General features: G+C 37.2%; 1 protein-coding gene across 7 annotated transcripts in view; it reads left to right on the forward strand.

Annotated features, from left to right (window-relative positions):
- The window catches only part of CLCN3 (chloride voltage-gated channel 3), a 59118-nt gene that overhangs the window by 39230 nt on the left and 5943 nt on the right, over positions 1-13945 (forward strand). For 6 of the 7 annotated variants that reach the window (XM_041395704.1, XM_041395700.1, XM_041395698.1 and 3 more), the window contains 7 exons: positions 414-536; positions 1897-2103; positions 3156-3236; positions 4281-4826; positions 8839-9025; positions 10304-10702; positions 12529-12745. In XM_041395704.1, coding sequence (XP_041251638.1) covers positions 414-536; positions 1897-2103; positions 3156-3236; positions 4281-4826; positions 8839-9025; positions 10304-10702; positions 12529-12745 — 1760 coding nt within the window. Of the gene's footprint in view, positions 1-413; positions 537-1896; positions 2104-3155; positions 3237-4280; positions 4827-8838; positions 9026-10303; positions 10703-12528; positions 12746-13945 lie in introns of those variants that run through there. The other variant, XM_041395703.1, reaches the window with a different exon arrangement.

Genomic DNA, 13945 nt, shown 5'->3' on the forward strand with positions numbered 1-13945 from the left:
AAAATTTCTATTCTTAATCATAGCTGTATGTAAATTAAATCTATTTATGTGTTCTTTGATAACTAATAGGTTTGTTTTATTTTTTCTACCAAATTTTTTTAAATAAGGAAGATTTCTCGATATTCACTAGATTTTAGCAGCTATTAGCTATTAAAAATATACCTAGTTTATGTTTATTTTTTCTTTATAAGATGAAGTCTTAGAACACTTTCTACCTTTTATAACCCAGTCTGTGCTAATGTGTAGGTGTCATGGCTTTATGGTTTTCAAACAAAACTCTCTTGGCAATAATTATTATGCCTCAAAATGTGTGTATAAAGGTACTTGCAACAAGAGGTACTTCTGGATTATTTTAAGTAGTGATTTTGCTCTTATATCAAATCTATTTTCTGACTTTTTTTTCCTGCTTTTAGGGTCCAGGTTCATACATAATGAACTACATCATGTACATTTTCTGGGCTTTGAGCTTTGCCTTCTTAGCAGTTTCGCTGGTGAAGGTATTTGCTCCCTACGCCTGTGGCTCAGGGATACCTGAGGTGAGGTTTAACTAATATATATACATATTATAGGCGTTTCATATTAATGTGTAGATTACTGCTGCCTTAGTGGGTCAGGGAAAGGCAAGAGGAAGCACCCTGTGCCTTTGAAGAAATATATTAATACAAGCATTCAAAATAAAAACATGTAAAAAACTTTCTAATTGTTTCTAAGAAAATACCCCAAATTTAAAAGATCTTATGGGTTAGTAGATTTTGCTTCTGTTGGGACCACTTTTTAAGGGAGCATTTGGATTAGTATACTTCTGAGGAATGATTTCCAAACCTTCCCTAATCCACACCCTCCCTATGATGATAAGAGAGCAGTGATTCATTGACACAATATGGGTCATTTGATAGAGCAATCAATCTTTTGTTGCAATGGCTTTAGTGGCCTTAATTAGCACAAACCAACTAACAGTCACAATGTGAAATGTGTAGTATCCTCAAAAACTCACTGGTTACAATTGCTGTCTGCTGCTCCACAGAATGAGAGAAAAATCCAAAATCAAATAAATTCTGGTTGGTCTCACTTTTTGAGTTTTTCTGTAAATATTATTTTATCCACCTCTGTTTAAGCCTGGAGTAGTTCTGTGCTATTATTCCATAAGAAATTTCATCTTAAATTTGTTTTCAAATCTAGCTGTCTTTACTTTCTAGACACAGCTGTCCAGTGTTTTGTGTACATCCTATTGATGGACATGTTGTCCTATGGTAGCTGTATATTATTTACTCTGCATGGGCATATTTTCCAGTCTTACAATGTAGCATTTTTAAGCACAGTAATACCTTTGGCAAGTGACATATTTTTCTGGTGGACATAGGCTTATCTTTTCCATCTTTGTGTGAAGAAATCTACTGTTGATTTTTATGTAGTGATGGTAAAACACTAAGAGAAAACAGTGGTTATATTGGTGCAAGTTGGGATCTTGCTACAATAGATCTTCAGTATGATTTTTGCAGATTTATTTTTCGTTTGGAAATTTTCTGCCTTTCGCTCAATAATTTACATCATGAACTAATGAATCCAGTCTTAGACGCCACTGCAGATTAATTTTCTACTAAATGTGATTGATATGTTGTATGTTATTACCCAGTGTTTTAGAGTAAGTTATATGTTATTATCCAGTAATAACAGTTTTATGTTATTACCCAGTGTTTTAGAGTATGTTGCAGATGGAAAGCTTCTGGCAAGCAGATACACTGAGTGTGGCAGTCTTAATGATACATGTTTTAAAGTGTGACAAAGTTAGTAATTTGAAAAGGCTGGCTTAGAAGTTCTGCAGCTAAAATTAAAGGATACATTATTTTCTGAAAATTGAAGAGTGCAGTAACAGATACAGTTTTTTATTTTTTCCAGATAAAAACTATTTTGAGCGGCTTCATCATCAGAGGTTACTTGGGGAAGTGGACTTTGATGATAAAAACAATTACTTTAGTCTTGGCTGTTGCATCAGGTTTAAGTTTAGGAAAAGAGGGTCCTTTGGTACATGTTGCCTGCTGCTGTGGGAATATTTTTTCCTACCTCTTTCCAAAATACAGTACAAATGAAGCTAAAAAAAGAGAGGTAAGTTCTTGAAAAAGCATTTCTATTCTTGAATACTGGTGCATTTACACTGATATGTTGAAAAGATGACCTTTGTTCTCTTGGACAATGTTTAGTGATGATCAATTGTTATTTATTATGTTAAAAACAATGTATTATCCCCGGCATTCTCACAGGTAAATAATTTCTATGGCAGTGTGGGTTTGGTCTCCAGAATGGTCTCCACTTCAGAGACTATTTGGTTTTATTTAAATTCTTTCTGTTCTTGTCTCTACATTTTGGTAATTGATGAGTGTCTTCAATTGCGAGGACAGCAGAGTACTCTGAACCCATGAACAAGGGTTCCGGGTGACAACAGTGTTTTCTGCCCTCTTTCAGCTCTCTGTTGGTAAAGACAGTGTGGTGGGTTAGACTTGGTGCCTGCCTAGCAGTTCTCTCACCCCTCTGTGTTGGCAGGACAGCAGGAGAGAGTAAGATAAAAAGCTCAGAGGTCAAGATGAGGACTGGGGTATTCCTCACCAATTACCATTACAGGCCAAACAGACCAGACTAGAGGAAAGTTACTTGACAATAGTAGAGTAGTGAGAAATGAAAACAAAACTAAATGTATCTTGTCCCCACTGTCCCTTCTTGAAAGGCTCAGCTTCACTCCTAACTCTTCTATCCCAAAGTGACACAAGGGGATACTGTGTCTCTGCTGCTCCTTCCTCTTGATACTCTGTCTCTGCTCCAGTGTGGGCCCCCGCCCATGGGAGACAGTCCTTCACCAATATCTTCAGTACGGGTCCCTTCCACAGGGCACAGCCATTCAGGACTGCCCCAGCCTGGATCACCCACAGGCTGCAGTGCTTGCAGGAAACCTGCTCCTGCTTGGGCTCCTTTTCTCAAGCCAGGGCTCTTGCTAGGAGCTTGCCAGGAGCTTGCAAGGGCTGCAGGGTGAAAATCTGCTCTGCCATGCATTTACTCTGCTCCATCATCAGTGAACTTAGCTTATAGCTAATTTTAGTGAGATTTTGTTGTTCATGTTTACAACATAGACTGTGACAAACCCCCTCACCTTTATTGTTTTCCAGGTGTTGTCAGCTGCCTCAGCAGCAGGAGTTTCTGTAGCCTTTGGTGCCCCAATTGGCGGAGTCCTTTTCAGTCTGGAGGAGGTATGTCAAGAGATGGCACTGAAGAAAAAAATATTTAAAAAGATCTCTCATAGTTTAAACAATTTCAGACTCCTTTAAGCTATGGAGTCTCTCCTGAGAAGGAAATTATTTTTTGACCCATATTACGAAGCCAAGAGTCCTGTTACCAGCAAACTCCTAAAGATATTTTTTCTTTTTTTTTTTTTTCCAGTGAATGTCAGCTTTACTTTATTCTCAATTATTTTATTCTGGAAAAGGGCTGAGTCTGTTAATAATTACAGTTTACATATAGATAGAGATACTTCAGCTTTTCAGTCTAGGAGTTTATTCTGAAAAAAAAAAAGGAAATAGGGCTCTTAATTTTTGAAAAAGGCTTTCGAGACTTATTGGACAGTTTTGTAAAGCAAGTTTTTCAACATTACTTAAAGCTTCAAACACTAAACACAATTATGATAATTAACAAAAATACGATAATTATTACAAGGACAAATATACTATAAAACTTACCTCCAAAGCAAGCAAATTCTCTTCTCCAAAAAATGTTTTATGCTAAATCAGTTTTAATTGTAGTTTTCAAAATACGTAAGAATGCTATTTCTGTCATTGGCATTTTTAAAGACAACTAAAATCCTAAAAATCTCTGAATTGAAAATTAGGGAAGATATTCTTTCATGTGTAATTTTGTTATATTCTTAGGGTATTTTGAGGAATTCCTCAGTTGCCAGAAATTCAAATCAGGTTATGTGGGGCTTAAGAATGAAATTGCATGTTCTGTTTTGAGGCCTTTTAAATTTTCTTTATTCTTTTAGTTTTAATCATACTTTTTAAAAATAACAGATCTGTGATAAACCTTTCAATATAGGTTGAAAGGAGATGAAAAATATTAGCAGGAAATCTGAGAGTACGGCTAGTTGTAGTTCTCATGAAGGTTAGAAAGAGACACAAAGCAGAGCAGCTTTTTTAGCTTACACCATGTGAGCCAGCAGTATTCTAACACATGCATAAACCTGTCTTTCCAGGTTTTTAATTGAATCACTGATAATTCTCGTGTATTGTCTTTTGCAGGTCAGTTACTATTTCCCACTCAAAACTTTATGGAGATCGTTTTTTGCTGCTTTAGTAGCTGCATTTGTTTTAAGGTCCATCAATCCTTTTGGTAATAGCCGCCTAGTTCTTTTTTATGTGGAATATCACACTCCTTGGTACCTTTTTGAACTGCTTCCTTTTATTCTTCTGGGAGTATTTGGTGGGCTCTGGGGAGCATTTTTCATCCGAGCAAATATCGCATGGTGTCGTCGACGCAAATCTACAAAATTTGGGAAGTATCCTGTCCTGGAGGTTATTATTGTTGCAGCAATAACAGCTGTGATTGCATTTCCTAATCCATATACGAGGCTAAACACCAGTGAGCTTATTAAGGAGCTCTTCACAGACTGTGGGCCATTAGAATCCTCCTCGCTCTGTGACTACAGAAATGATATGAACGCAAGCAAAATTGTAGACGATATTCCTGACCGCCCAGCAGGCACTGGAGTCTATTCAGCTATATGGCAGTTGTGTTTAGCACTCATATTTAAAATAATCATGACAGTCTTCACTTTTGGTATCAAGGTAAGTGTGAATGCAGTAGCTCTTATCTTCTCTGTGATCATTTAATTATTGCTTTTCTCATTTCCCATCTCTCAAAGCTAGAAGCTTTGTTTATTTTTTTTTCATGTTATTTCTTTTAAAAAAAGGTCTTTTTACTTTTGGTTATTAAGCAAGTCCTGTAGTAAACAGTAATAACTTTAATTAATTTCAGAATAGCCCTTTGTTCAGCTGAATAGACATGTGCTTTTAAATGCAGTAGGGTGCATAACTGTGTGGATGGATGTCTGTGGGCCTGATTCAGCAATAAGGGATGATTCTAAAATTTTCAAGAGCAAAGTTTGAGCATAATCACTCAGATTCCCTAGTCTTCCTGTTACTTGGAAAAAGGACAGACTGTACCCTTTACACTACTCTTAGTTGGTAATTCTTATACCCACTCCCCTCGTTGTTCACGTAAATCTAATTACTACAGATGTTAAAAGCAGACGATGATTTCTTCTGCTCTATTTTCTAGTATTGCATCCTGTGATGAGAAAGTGGGCTTCATTCATTTGACTGTAATGGAAATTTCATCTCCATTACAAGCAGCATAATTTCTGTTTTTCCCAGTTGTTTCATAGACCTGTTTTGAAGGTGGCTACAGCTTCTCCCCAGTCTGTGACTGTTTTCTGGGTGATGATGTGTAACTGTCATGCCTTCATCATTTTCTGTCTTGTCAGGCTCCCTTAATTTTTTTTTTTTTGCAAGTACATCATAATTAAATGTGTCTTAATGAAAACTTCCTGCAGAATGTTCACTAAGCAAGATTTGTGTTTCAATTTGCCTTAACTTTTCAGTGTAAGTTGCTGTTCCATGTAACAACATGCATAAAAAACCACTTCCTTTCTGTAAGGGTGTTTGATCATTGGAATATGCTGTGCAGAGAACATCCTTGAAAGTACTCATAACCTGACTGGTTGCAAGCCTGAGCAACCTGCTGAGGGTGACCCTGCTTGAGCAGGGGTAGATGATCTGGAGCTGTCATCTTCAACCTCGACTATTCTGTAACTGATAGAACAATGACATCATGTTGTGTTTCTCATGTTTCGATATTTTAGAAGATGTGGCAGGTTGTTATTTGAAGTTATGTTCTACACGTTGGTTGGTGGGTGAGAGGAATCTTAGAGTATGTATTTCAAAAGCTAGTCTTCCTTAGGTCCCTAATTCAGGCAGTGTTGTGTGATGTGACCGCTTCAGTCTGTTTAGTTTTGTATTCACTTACTGGGTTTCATTTATATCTGGGACATTACTTTACCATTCACATGTTGATGTGCATCTGCCTCTTCTGTATGGCGTTGTCACCACAAGGTCACACTGCATATTAGATAGAATTCACTACTTTACAGAATGGGAGAGCTTATACTTCATTTGAGTTTGGTTCATTTTATCAGAACTTCAGCATGTGGAAATATTTTTGTGAAGTTGTGAGAATACATTTATTACTTTGCCAATAGGCAAGGAGTCACGTTGCTGTCATTGATGGAATTGTGCTACATGAATTTCTTGGAAGCTTTAAAGCATGTGGTTAGTTAGAATGTCAGCCAGGATCTGGAGAAGAGGATGTTATTTAATGATATTCATTTGCTTTAGGCTTTCTCTCTAAAAGAAGCAAATTCAAAATAGAAGAAAAAAAAAAGAGAAGAAATAATATTACACTGTCATTTAAATCATTATAAAGGATCCTCTGGGCTCTCCAGGTCTGTTCCTGGAGCTGTAGCCATCTGCAAACACACATCTTCCCCACAGGAACTGCTTTCCTGTGAGGTGAGCAAAGCTACCCAGCTGCTGCCAGTGGGGCAAAGTGATTCCTGCTGCTAGTACTGCTGTGGACATGCATTACCAGGAGGCTGATATGGCAGGGGTTTGGCATTGTTTTGGGTTGTTTTGGTGTTTTGTTTTTTTCTTTCTTTCATGCTTTTGTACCTATACTGTCCTGCTTATTGCCAGTAGAGTCATTACTATGTCTAAATGCTGATCACGGGTGGGAAGGAGTTACAGTTTTGCCTCAGAACATCACTGGTACACAACTGCACTACGAAAGAAGTGGAAAGTTGTGCCTTATATCCTAATCCTTGCTTCTTCCAAAGATGACACATGTGAAACAGAGCAAATCTTTTCCTCTGGAGTGAAATTTGGGCTTGCTCAAAAGCAAGCCCCAGAGAAGAGGAAAAACTTAGCTGTTTCCCTTGCTGCTTCTCTGGAAAGATTCCTCTCCCCTTTGTGATTCACAGGCTTATGCAAACAAATGGACCTGTAAAATCATAATTACAGTTAGACTTGTAACGATTATCTACATATGATGGAAAGAAGAGAAGGAGCTAGTGCATAAAAGTTATATTACCAAAGGACCAGAAATAATTTGGATGCAATTTCCACATGGAGACTGTATTTCTGTTGCATACTGCTAGCACAGGAGGATCTGAGGCAGTTTCAAAAGTTTATTTAGTTACTTTTATATTGGAAATATGGGATTTTTTTCAGGGTACTGTTGTACTGTTCACCAAGAAAGAATTTCATTCAGGAAAAAAAAATAATTAGCAGTTAGGAAGGGGCTTAGATGCATAATTAATTGTGGGAAATAACAGTAGTGGTATAAATGCACAATTTGAATACTAGACAAAAAGGATAGCATTGAATATTACCTCTACAAACACTGAAATATTAGGTAATTCAGAATAGGAATTAAGGATTATTAAACTTTTTCTCAAAACCATGCTGCTGTCTGTTTAACACAAAGTTTGTTTTTCCTTGGTTTGTTGGTTAGAAATTATCTTTTATAGGCAAAATATAAAGGACCAATAATTATAAGCTTTGTTTGCTTTTCCTTGGTTTGTTGTTAAAAATCTTCTTTGCAACCATAAATACCGGCAAAATATAATAATACTAACAACAACAACAATTCTGAAATACATTTCTGCACCAGCTATTGAATACCACAGCAAAAATTTGTGGTTTGGAATTCCACAATACTTAGATTTCACAGCTGTTCAGTACAAGAAAAATTGAGATGTGTCCTGTGACAGCATGAATGCAATATTTAATTGTTATTTCATCAAGATGGGATGGGGTGTATTTAGACAAAGTACAAATTCTACTCCTTTTTATAGTCACATCTGTACCTCAGTCACAGTATAAAATATTTTGATGTTAACAACTGCTGTGAGAAGAAACAGCAGGCATTTACAGTTTAATGAGACATTTAGGTACCAGTATCTTTTTGGAAAGATTGGCTTCATAAGAAGAAAAGATGCACAACAGTTTCTTTATATGAAACTGCTGATAAAAGCAAGTTTACAGGAATATTTTACTAAGCCATGGTTGTGTGACAAGGCTTTAGTTAGTAGCAGAAAAACATTTTAAGTAACTAAACTGACAGTAAGAGCTTCTTTCTTCTTTAAACTACTCTGTTACCTACTTTTTATGGTGGGTATTATCTTGCCTTTTTCTCTCTTGGTTTGTTTAGCATTCTATATACACTCGTTTCTACAGGAAACAGCAATAACAGTACAAAGCCTCTTTTAAAACTCACCTGTTTAGTTAATTTATAGCAGTGTCAGGAAGCAGTTTAGGAAGGCAGTCCTGTTTAGTAAGTGAATGTTGACTCTGAGGAACATGAGGGAATAAGGGAGACAGGAAATGAAAAGGAGCTCTTTCCAGTATGATTAGCACAGCTCACACTGGACATGCACATGGTAGAGAATTGTGCTATTGGCACTGAGTCTAGTTCTTGGTCCTGTATTGGTGGTAGATTTTCTCTTAAACACAGTAAGATACAAACAAACATGTTCATAAAATGGTTTCTGCTAATCAGATCAATCAGAAATATCAATAGAATTCTGTCTACTAACCTTCCAGTGTCACTTTACATGGTTTTAACCTGACAGTTTGAGTGTTTGCATCTCCTTCAGAAAAAAAAAATACAAAAAAATCACCTTTTAAGTGATGTGCCAGCTATGTTCCCAACAGCATGACAACAGTTCTGTTTTTGTTGCAGGTTCCATCTGGGTTGTTCATACCTAGTATGGCAATTGGAGCAATAGCAGGAAGGATTGTAGGAATTGCAGTGGAGCAGCTGGCTTACTACCATCATGACTGGTTCATTTTCAAGGAGTGGTGTGAAGTTGGAGCTGACTGTATTACACCTGGTCTTTATGCCATGGTTGGTGCTGCTGCATGCTTAGGTAAATAAAATAGAACAAAAAAGTATCTGATGTCTTCATATTGCAAAATAATTATTTAAAAATGAAAGGAGATATAAACTTGTGCAGTTTTGGAACACCTGTTTATAGGATCTTCCCTCCAGAATAATACATTCACATCTCTACACAAGACCCTCAAATCCTTGTGATATGAGAAATAATGTAAAATCAAAACTGATGAGAAATATGAAAATTTTAGTAGTGTTAGCTTTCTCTTTTTGGTATCAATAGATGTCATCACTACACTGGTCAGAGAAATCAGTTCCTTGAAATGTATGAAGTAGAGCATTTGCAGTGTCAAGTACAGTTAAAATTATTAGAAGGAAGTGGTGTGATCAGCTACCACATCTACATGAATTGCAAAAAAAATTTCTTGGAATTCATTATCCAAACAAAAGTTTCAGAAGTGTGTAAGGCATTTTTAACAAGTCTAATTGTTGAAAACCAGCTTCATGGAAAGAGGCTTAAATTGGGGACCTAACCTTGTCCTCATTTATAACTTGGTGGTCTTAGAAATTAAACTTAAAACTGTTAGGACTAATTCTGCAAGAAGTAGAATTTTTCTTTAAGGAGAAGTGATTGGGCAATCAAACTGTGATACAAATTTAGGTTTTGGAGAGGTTGTTCTGGTTTTTAATAGTGCAAATTGAATCACTCTTGAATGAATTGAAAGGCAGTTCATATTCTTTTATTGAATGAAAATATGGCATCAGAAACATTAGCAGAAAAAATTATTTGAAATAGTAACAAAAGAGAAATATAATCCAGGCCTGTCTTCTGATGTCCGAGAAAGAGATTTCTTTTCATCAGCTCATAATTCTGTTTAGCTTTTATGATTAAACAAAAGTATTAAATTCCTAATCCTTTGGACAACATAGCTATTGATTTGCTGCGTATGATATTTTTGTGTTAGTTCCATTCTTTTTTCAAATTCTTGCATTACTGGATGTCCTTGCACTTCACAGTACTTTTAACCCTGATGTGGTATGGAGATATACAGTTTTATTCTTAGTTTACATTAAATAACTGTACATATTTTCCAATTCCCTTTATTACCTCCATTTCTGTGAATTTTCCCTAAAACCCTCTTTTTCACTTCTAGAAGTTTTGTGTTAATTTTCTGTCTGCATCTGTTGGTATTACGCAGAAGGATGTTTGTCAGATGACCTTTCGTGTCAAAGGTCTCAACAGGAAGGCAGAAAATTCTAAAATCATTGTTATCTGATACTCATATGTTCCTGGCTATCATTTTCCTTGCAGGTGGTGTGACAAGGATGACTGTGTCCCTGGTAGTTATTGTCTTTGAGCTAACAGGAGGGCTGGAATATATTGTGCCCCTAATGGCTGCAGTCATGACCAGTAAGTGGGTAGGAGATGCCTTTGGTAGGGAAGGCATCTATGAAGCACACATCCGACTGAATGGGTATCCTTTCTTGGATGCAAAGGAAGAATTCACTCACACAACTCTGGCTGCTGATGTGATGAGGCCTCGGAGGAGCGACCCACCTTTAGCAGTTCTGACGCAGGATAATATGACTGTCGAAGACATAGAGAACTTGATCAACGAAACCAGCTATAATGGTTTTCCTGTTATTATGTCAAAGGAATCGCAGAGACTTGTGGGTTTTGCTCTAAGAAGAGATTTGACTATTGCAATAGGTAATTAACTTTCAGTATTGCATTATTATGTACACCAATTTAAATTGTTTGATATTATTTTATATTTAAAATAGAATTTACTCTGTACGTTTGTAGACTTCAGGTTGATTTAACTATATGATAATATATCTTCAGTAGCAGGCTCTGAAATGAAGAAAATCCTCATCTCTTTGTCTCTTGTAAAAGCAAAAGTTGTCATACTCCAGTGGGTCAAAACATTATCTAATCTGGTATTTTTTTAGTTTTTTGAGGCTTTTGATAGCATCCCATTTCCTCGAGTAATGCTGTAGTAACATTCTTCTTCAAAATTGAGTAATTCTCATTTTTGACCATCAGTATTCTGTGAGAATTACTGTCCAAGTAATTTTTAAATGTATATCCTATTTCTTTCTAACAGTGTGTTAATTACTTTTGTTATAACAAGGTTGTATTATGGAGAGATAAGTACAATGTTAATTATTTTAGGTTTATGTTTTTCAATCTATTTTTTTAATGAGAAATTTGTCCCTGGGCACATGAGCACAAAAGCCCTGTTTGGGACATCTCTTTCTGGTGAATATTAGTGCTTGTGTGATACTTGTGACAATGCTTTGTGCACTGGCAAGAAAAATTCTGTGGATTTTGAGGCTACTATCATAGCCAAAGGAGGAAACACGCTGTTATGTAAGAAAATGTTACAAAACTGTAACATTTAGTGCATGAAATAAGTGATGGAAGTTGCATCTTAAGCTACTTTTTTTTGGTACATATCTCTTAAACAAAGACACTTGAGAAAGGGACACAAGTCTCCAGAAACTTTTTTAGAACATGTTTTTGAACATAATACTGTTTACTTCAGTCAGATTTTTGCCTGTGGTTATACTACTGTGTATACCATGGTATTACGTTACATAGGATGTGTATGAATGTACAAAGCTTGGAAATTCTTACCGACGCCATACTGGTTTAATTTTGCATTTCCTTGAGTAAATGGGGGAATCGCAGAACATTCTTCTTAGAAAATGCTTTCACAGGTGAGACTCATTTCAGCTGCTCAGATTATACAGTGAAAGTTGCTTAGTCTTGGGTTCTATCTGTCTTCAGAGTCATTGTGCCCTGGCAGCCAGGAGGGCCAAGTGTGTCCTGGGGGCATCAGGCACAGCATCCCCAGCCAGGCAAGGAATGGGATTGTCCTGCTGTGCTCTGCACTGGGGCAGCCTCACCTCAAGTCCTGTGTGCAGTTTTCGGTGCCTGATTATCAGAGGGTTATAAAGCCATTAGAGATCATCCAAAGGAGAGACACAAGGACAGTGGAGGGCCTTGATGGGATGGTGTATGAGAAGTGGCTGAGGTCACTTGGTCTGTTCAGCCTGGAGAAGACTGAGGGGAGACCTCACTGCAGTTCCAACTTCCTTCTGAGGGCAAGAGGAGGGGCAGGCACTGATCTCTTCTCTATGGGGCCCACTGACAAGACCTGAGGGAATGGCCTGAAGTTGTACTGAGGGAGGTTTAGGTTGCATATTAGGAAAAGGTTCAGGGGGCTGTCAGTTGAGACTGGCTTTTCCCTGGCAGTTTCTTCAGGAGCTGAGTAGTTTGTTTTTTTAGCCTTTCCACCTCTTTTAGTAAATTTGAGTGAGAAAATTAGTTGAATAATGACTAAAGCTGAATGGCAAATGGCTTTTGTGATTTTTGCAAAACCACTTCCTGGAGATAAAGCAGTGGCTGTGGAAATATATGCGACAGTGTGGTATTGTTGATTGAGCTGTATGTCTGCATTAACATCTTAATCCAAGAATGTAAATTCTTCCTCCTCTGCTGTTTTTCCCCCTTCCCTGTCTTTCTTAAAGAAAGTGCTAGAAAGAAGCAGGAGGGGATTGTTGGCAGTTCCAGGGTATGTTTTGCCCAGCATACCCCATCACTTCCAGCAGAAAGCCCTCGACCTTTGAAGCTCAGAAGCATACTTGATATGAGCCCTTTCACCGTGACAGACCACACACCAATGGAAATAGTGGTGGATATTTTCCGGAAGCTGGGTCTGAGGCAGTGCCTTGTAACACACAATGGGTGAGTAAAGTGGCAGCAATGCTGTGCATTTCTTTAGATACAGTAATTTTCACTTCCAGGATCAGAGTATTTGAACCAGGATCTACACCAGGATCATGGTATTTGAAGCTGTAAGTTTGGTATTGCAGCTGAGGACCCCAGCTGTTCATTAAGAACGGGCTGTGCTGTAGCACCTCTCTGAAATTCTTACGCCTTCCCTGTATTCCAAGTAAGCTGGTAGATGATTTCAGTCATTTTATAATGTTCTGTTAAAAATTTACTGCCATTCAGCAAGCTTGGTCTGTGTAAATTGCTTGTGGAGGAGACACAACTTGTCTTGCAGAAATTTAGTCTTGTGTGCTGCAGAGTCTAAGGCCTGTATTTCTTGGTTATTATCTATTGTCTGGCAACATGCAATGTATCAGCAGTTACTGAACATCTACAAATACTGGGTTCAAAAAGAGTAAAGGAGAAAATGGTCTAGTCAGTATCTCTTCTTCTGGAGTCTAGTGATGGCGATTACCACCAAGCTTTGGTTTTTTTGGAATACTAACAACTAAACTGCTGCTAGTTCTGAAACTTCAATCTGCAACTTTTGTTTCTACAATTCAAAATATTTCAGGAAAGTAGCTTTTAAGTTTTAGAATGTTTGTAAATGAGACTGTTGAAAGTTGTCCTGTGATTATCTACTAAGTAAATCAGCCCCCGGCATGGAAACTAAATGTTCATTGTAATTGCCTCTTATCTTAACTGCGCCTTGTTTTTTTTTCACATGATCTTTTCCTGTGCAGCTGTTCCTTTAACATTCTGCTTTTCTGTATCTCTTGCATTAAACACTTAACATGCAACATTGAAGCTCCTACCACAGTATCTTGCTTTCCCTTTAGCATTTCTTTTAAAGCACCTGGGGAGTGAAACGTTGTCTGCTCATTCACGTTTAGGGTTGATCAATGTCCTTTGGACAAGAAGTCTGAAATGCCTGGGACTTTTAGTTTTTCTGTGGGCAAAAGGTCTGCTGCTATATGTGGCGAATATTTAGATATTTCATTGGTTTCCAAGTTGGGTTTTTTTCAGATGTATTTTAAAACAAATTTATTTAAATGTTCTCCTCTCTGTTTTTTTGGTGGTTTTATTTTTTTTCCTTCAATGCATCTCTGTATGGAATGGCAAGTAGTGTTTCCAGAAGCCTTTCTCTGGTAGGGAAAGGACATAATGATCTGA

Source organism: Onychostruthus taczanowskii, unplaced genomic scaffold, assembly GCF_017590055.1.
Source record: "Onychostruthus taczanowskii isolate IOZ18803 unplaced genomic scaffold, ASM1759005v1 scaffold12, whole genome shotgun sequence".
NCBI classification, from domain to species: Eukaryota; Metazoa; Chordata; class Aves; order Passeriformes; family Passeridae; genus Onychostruthus; species Onychostruthus taczanowskii.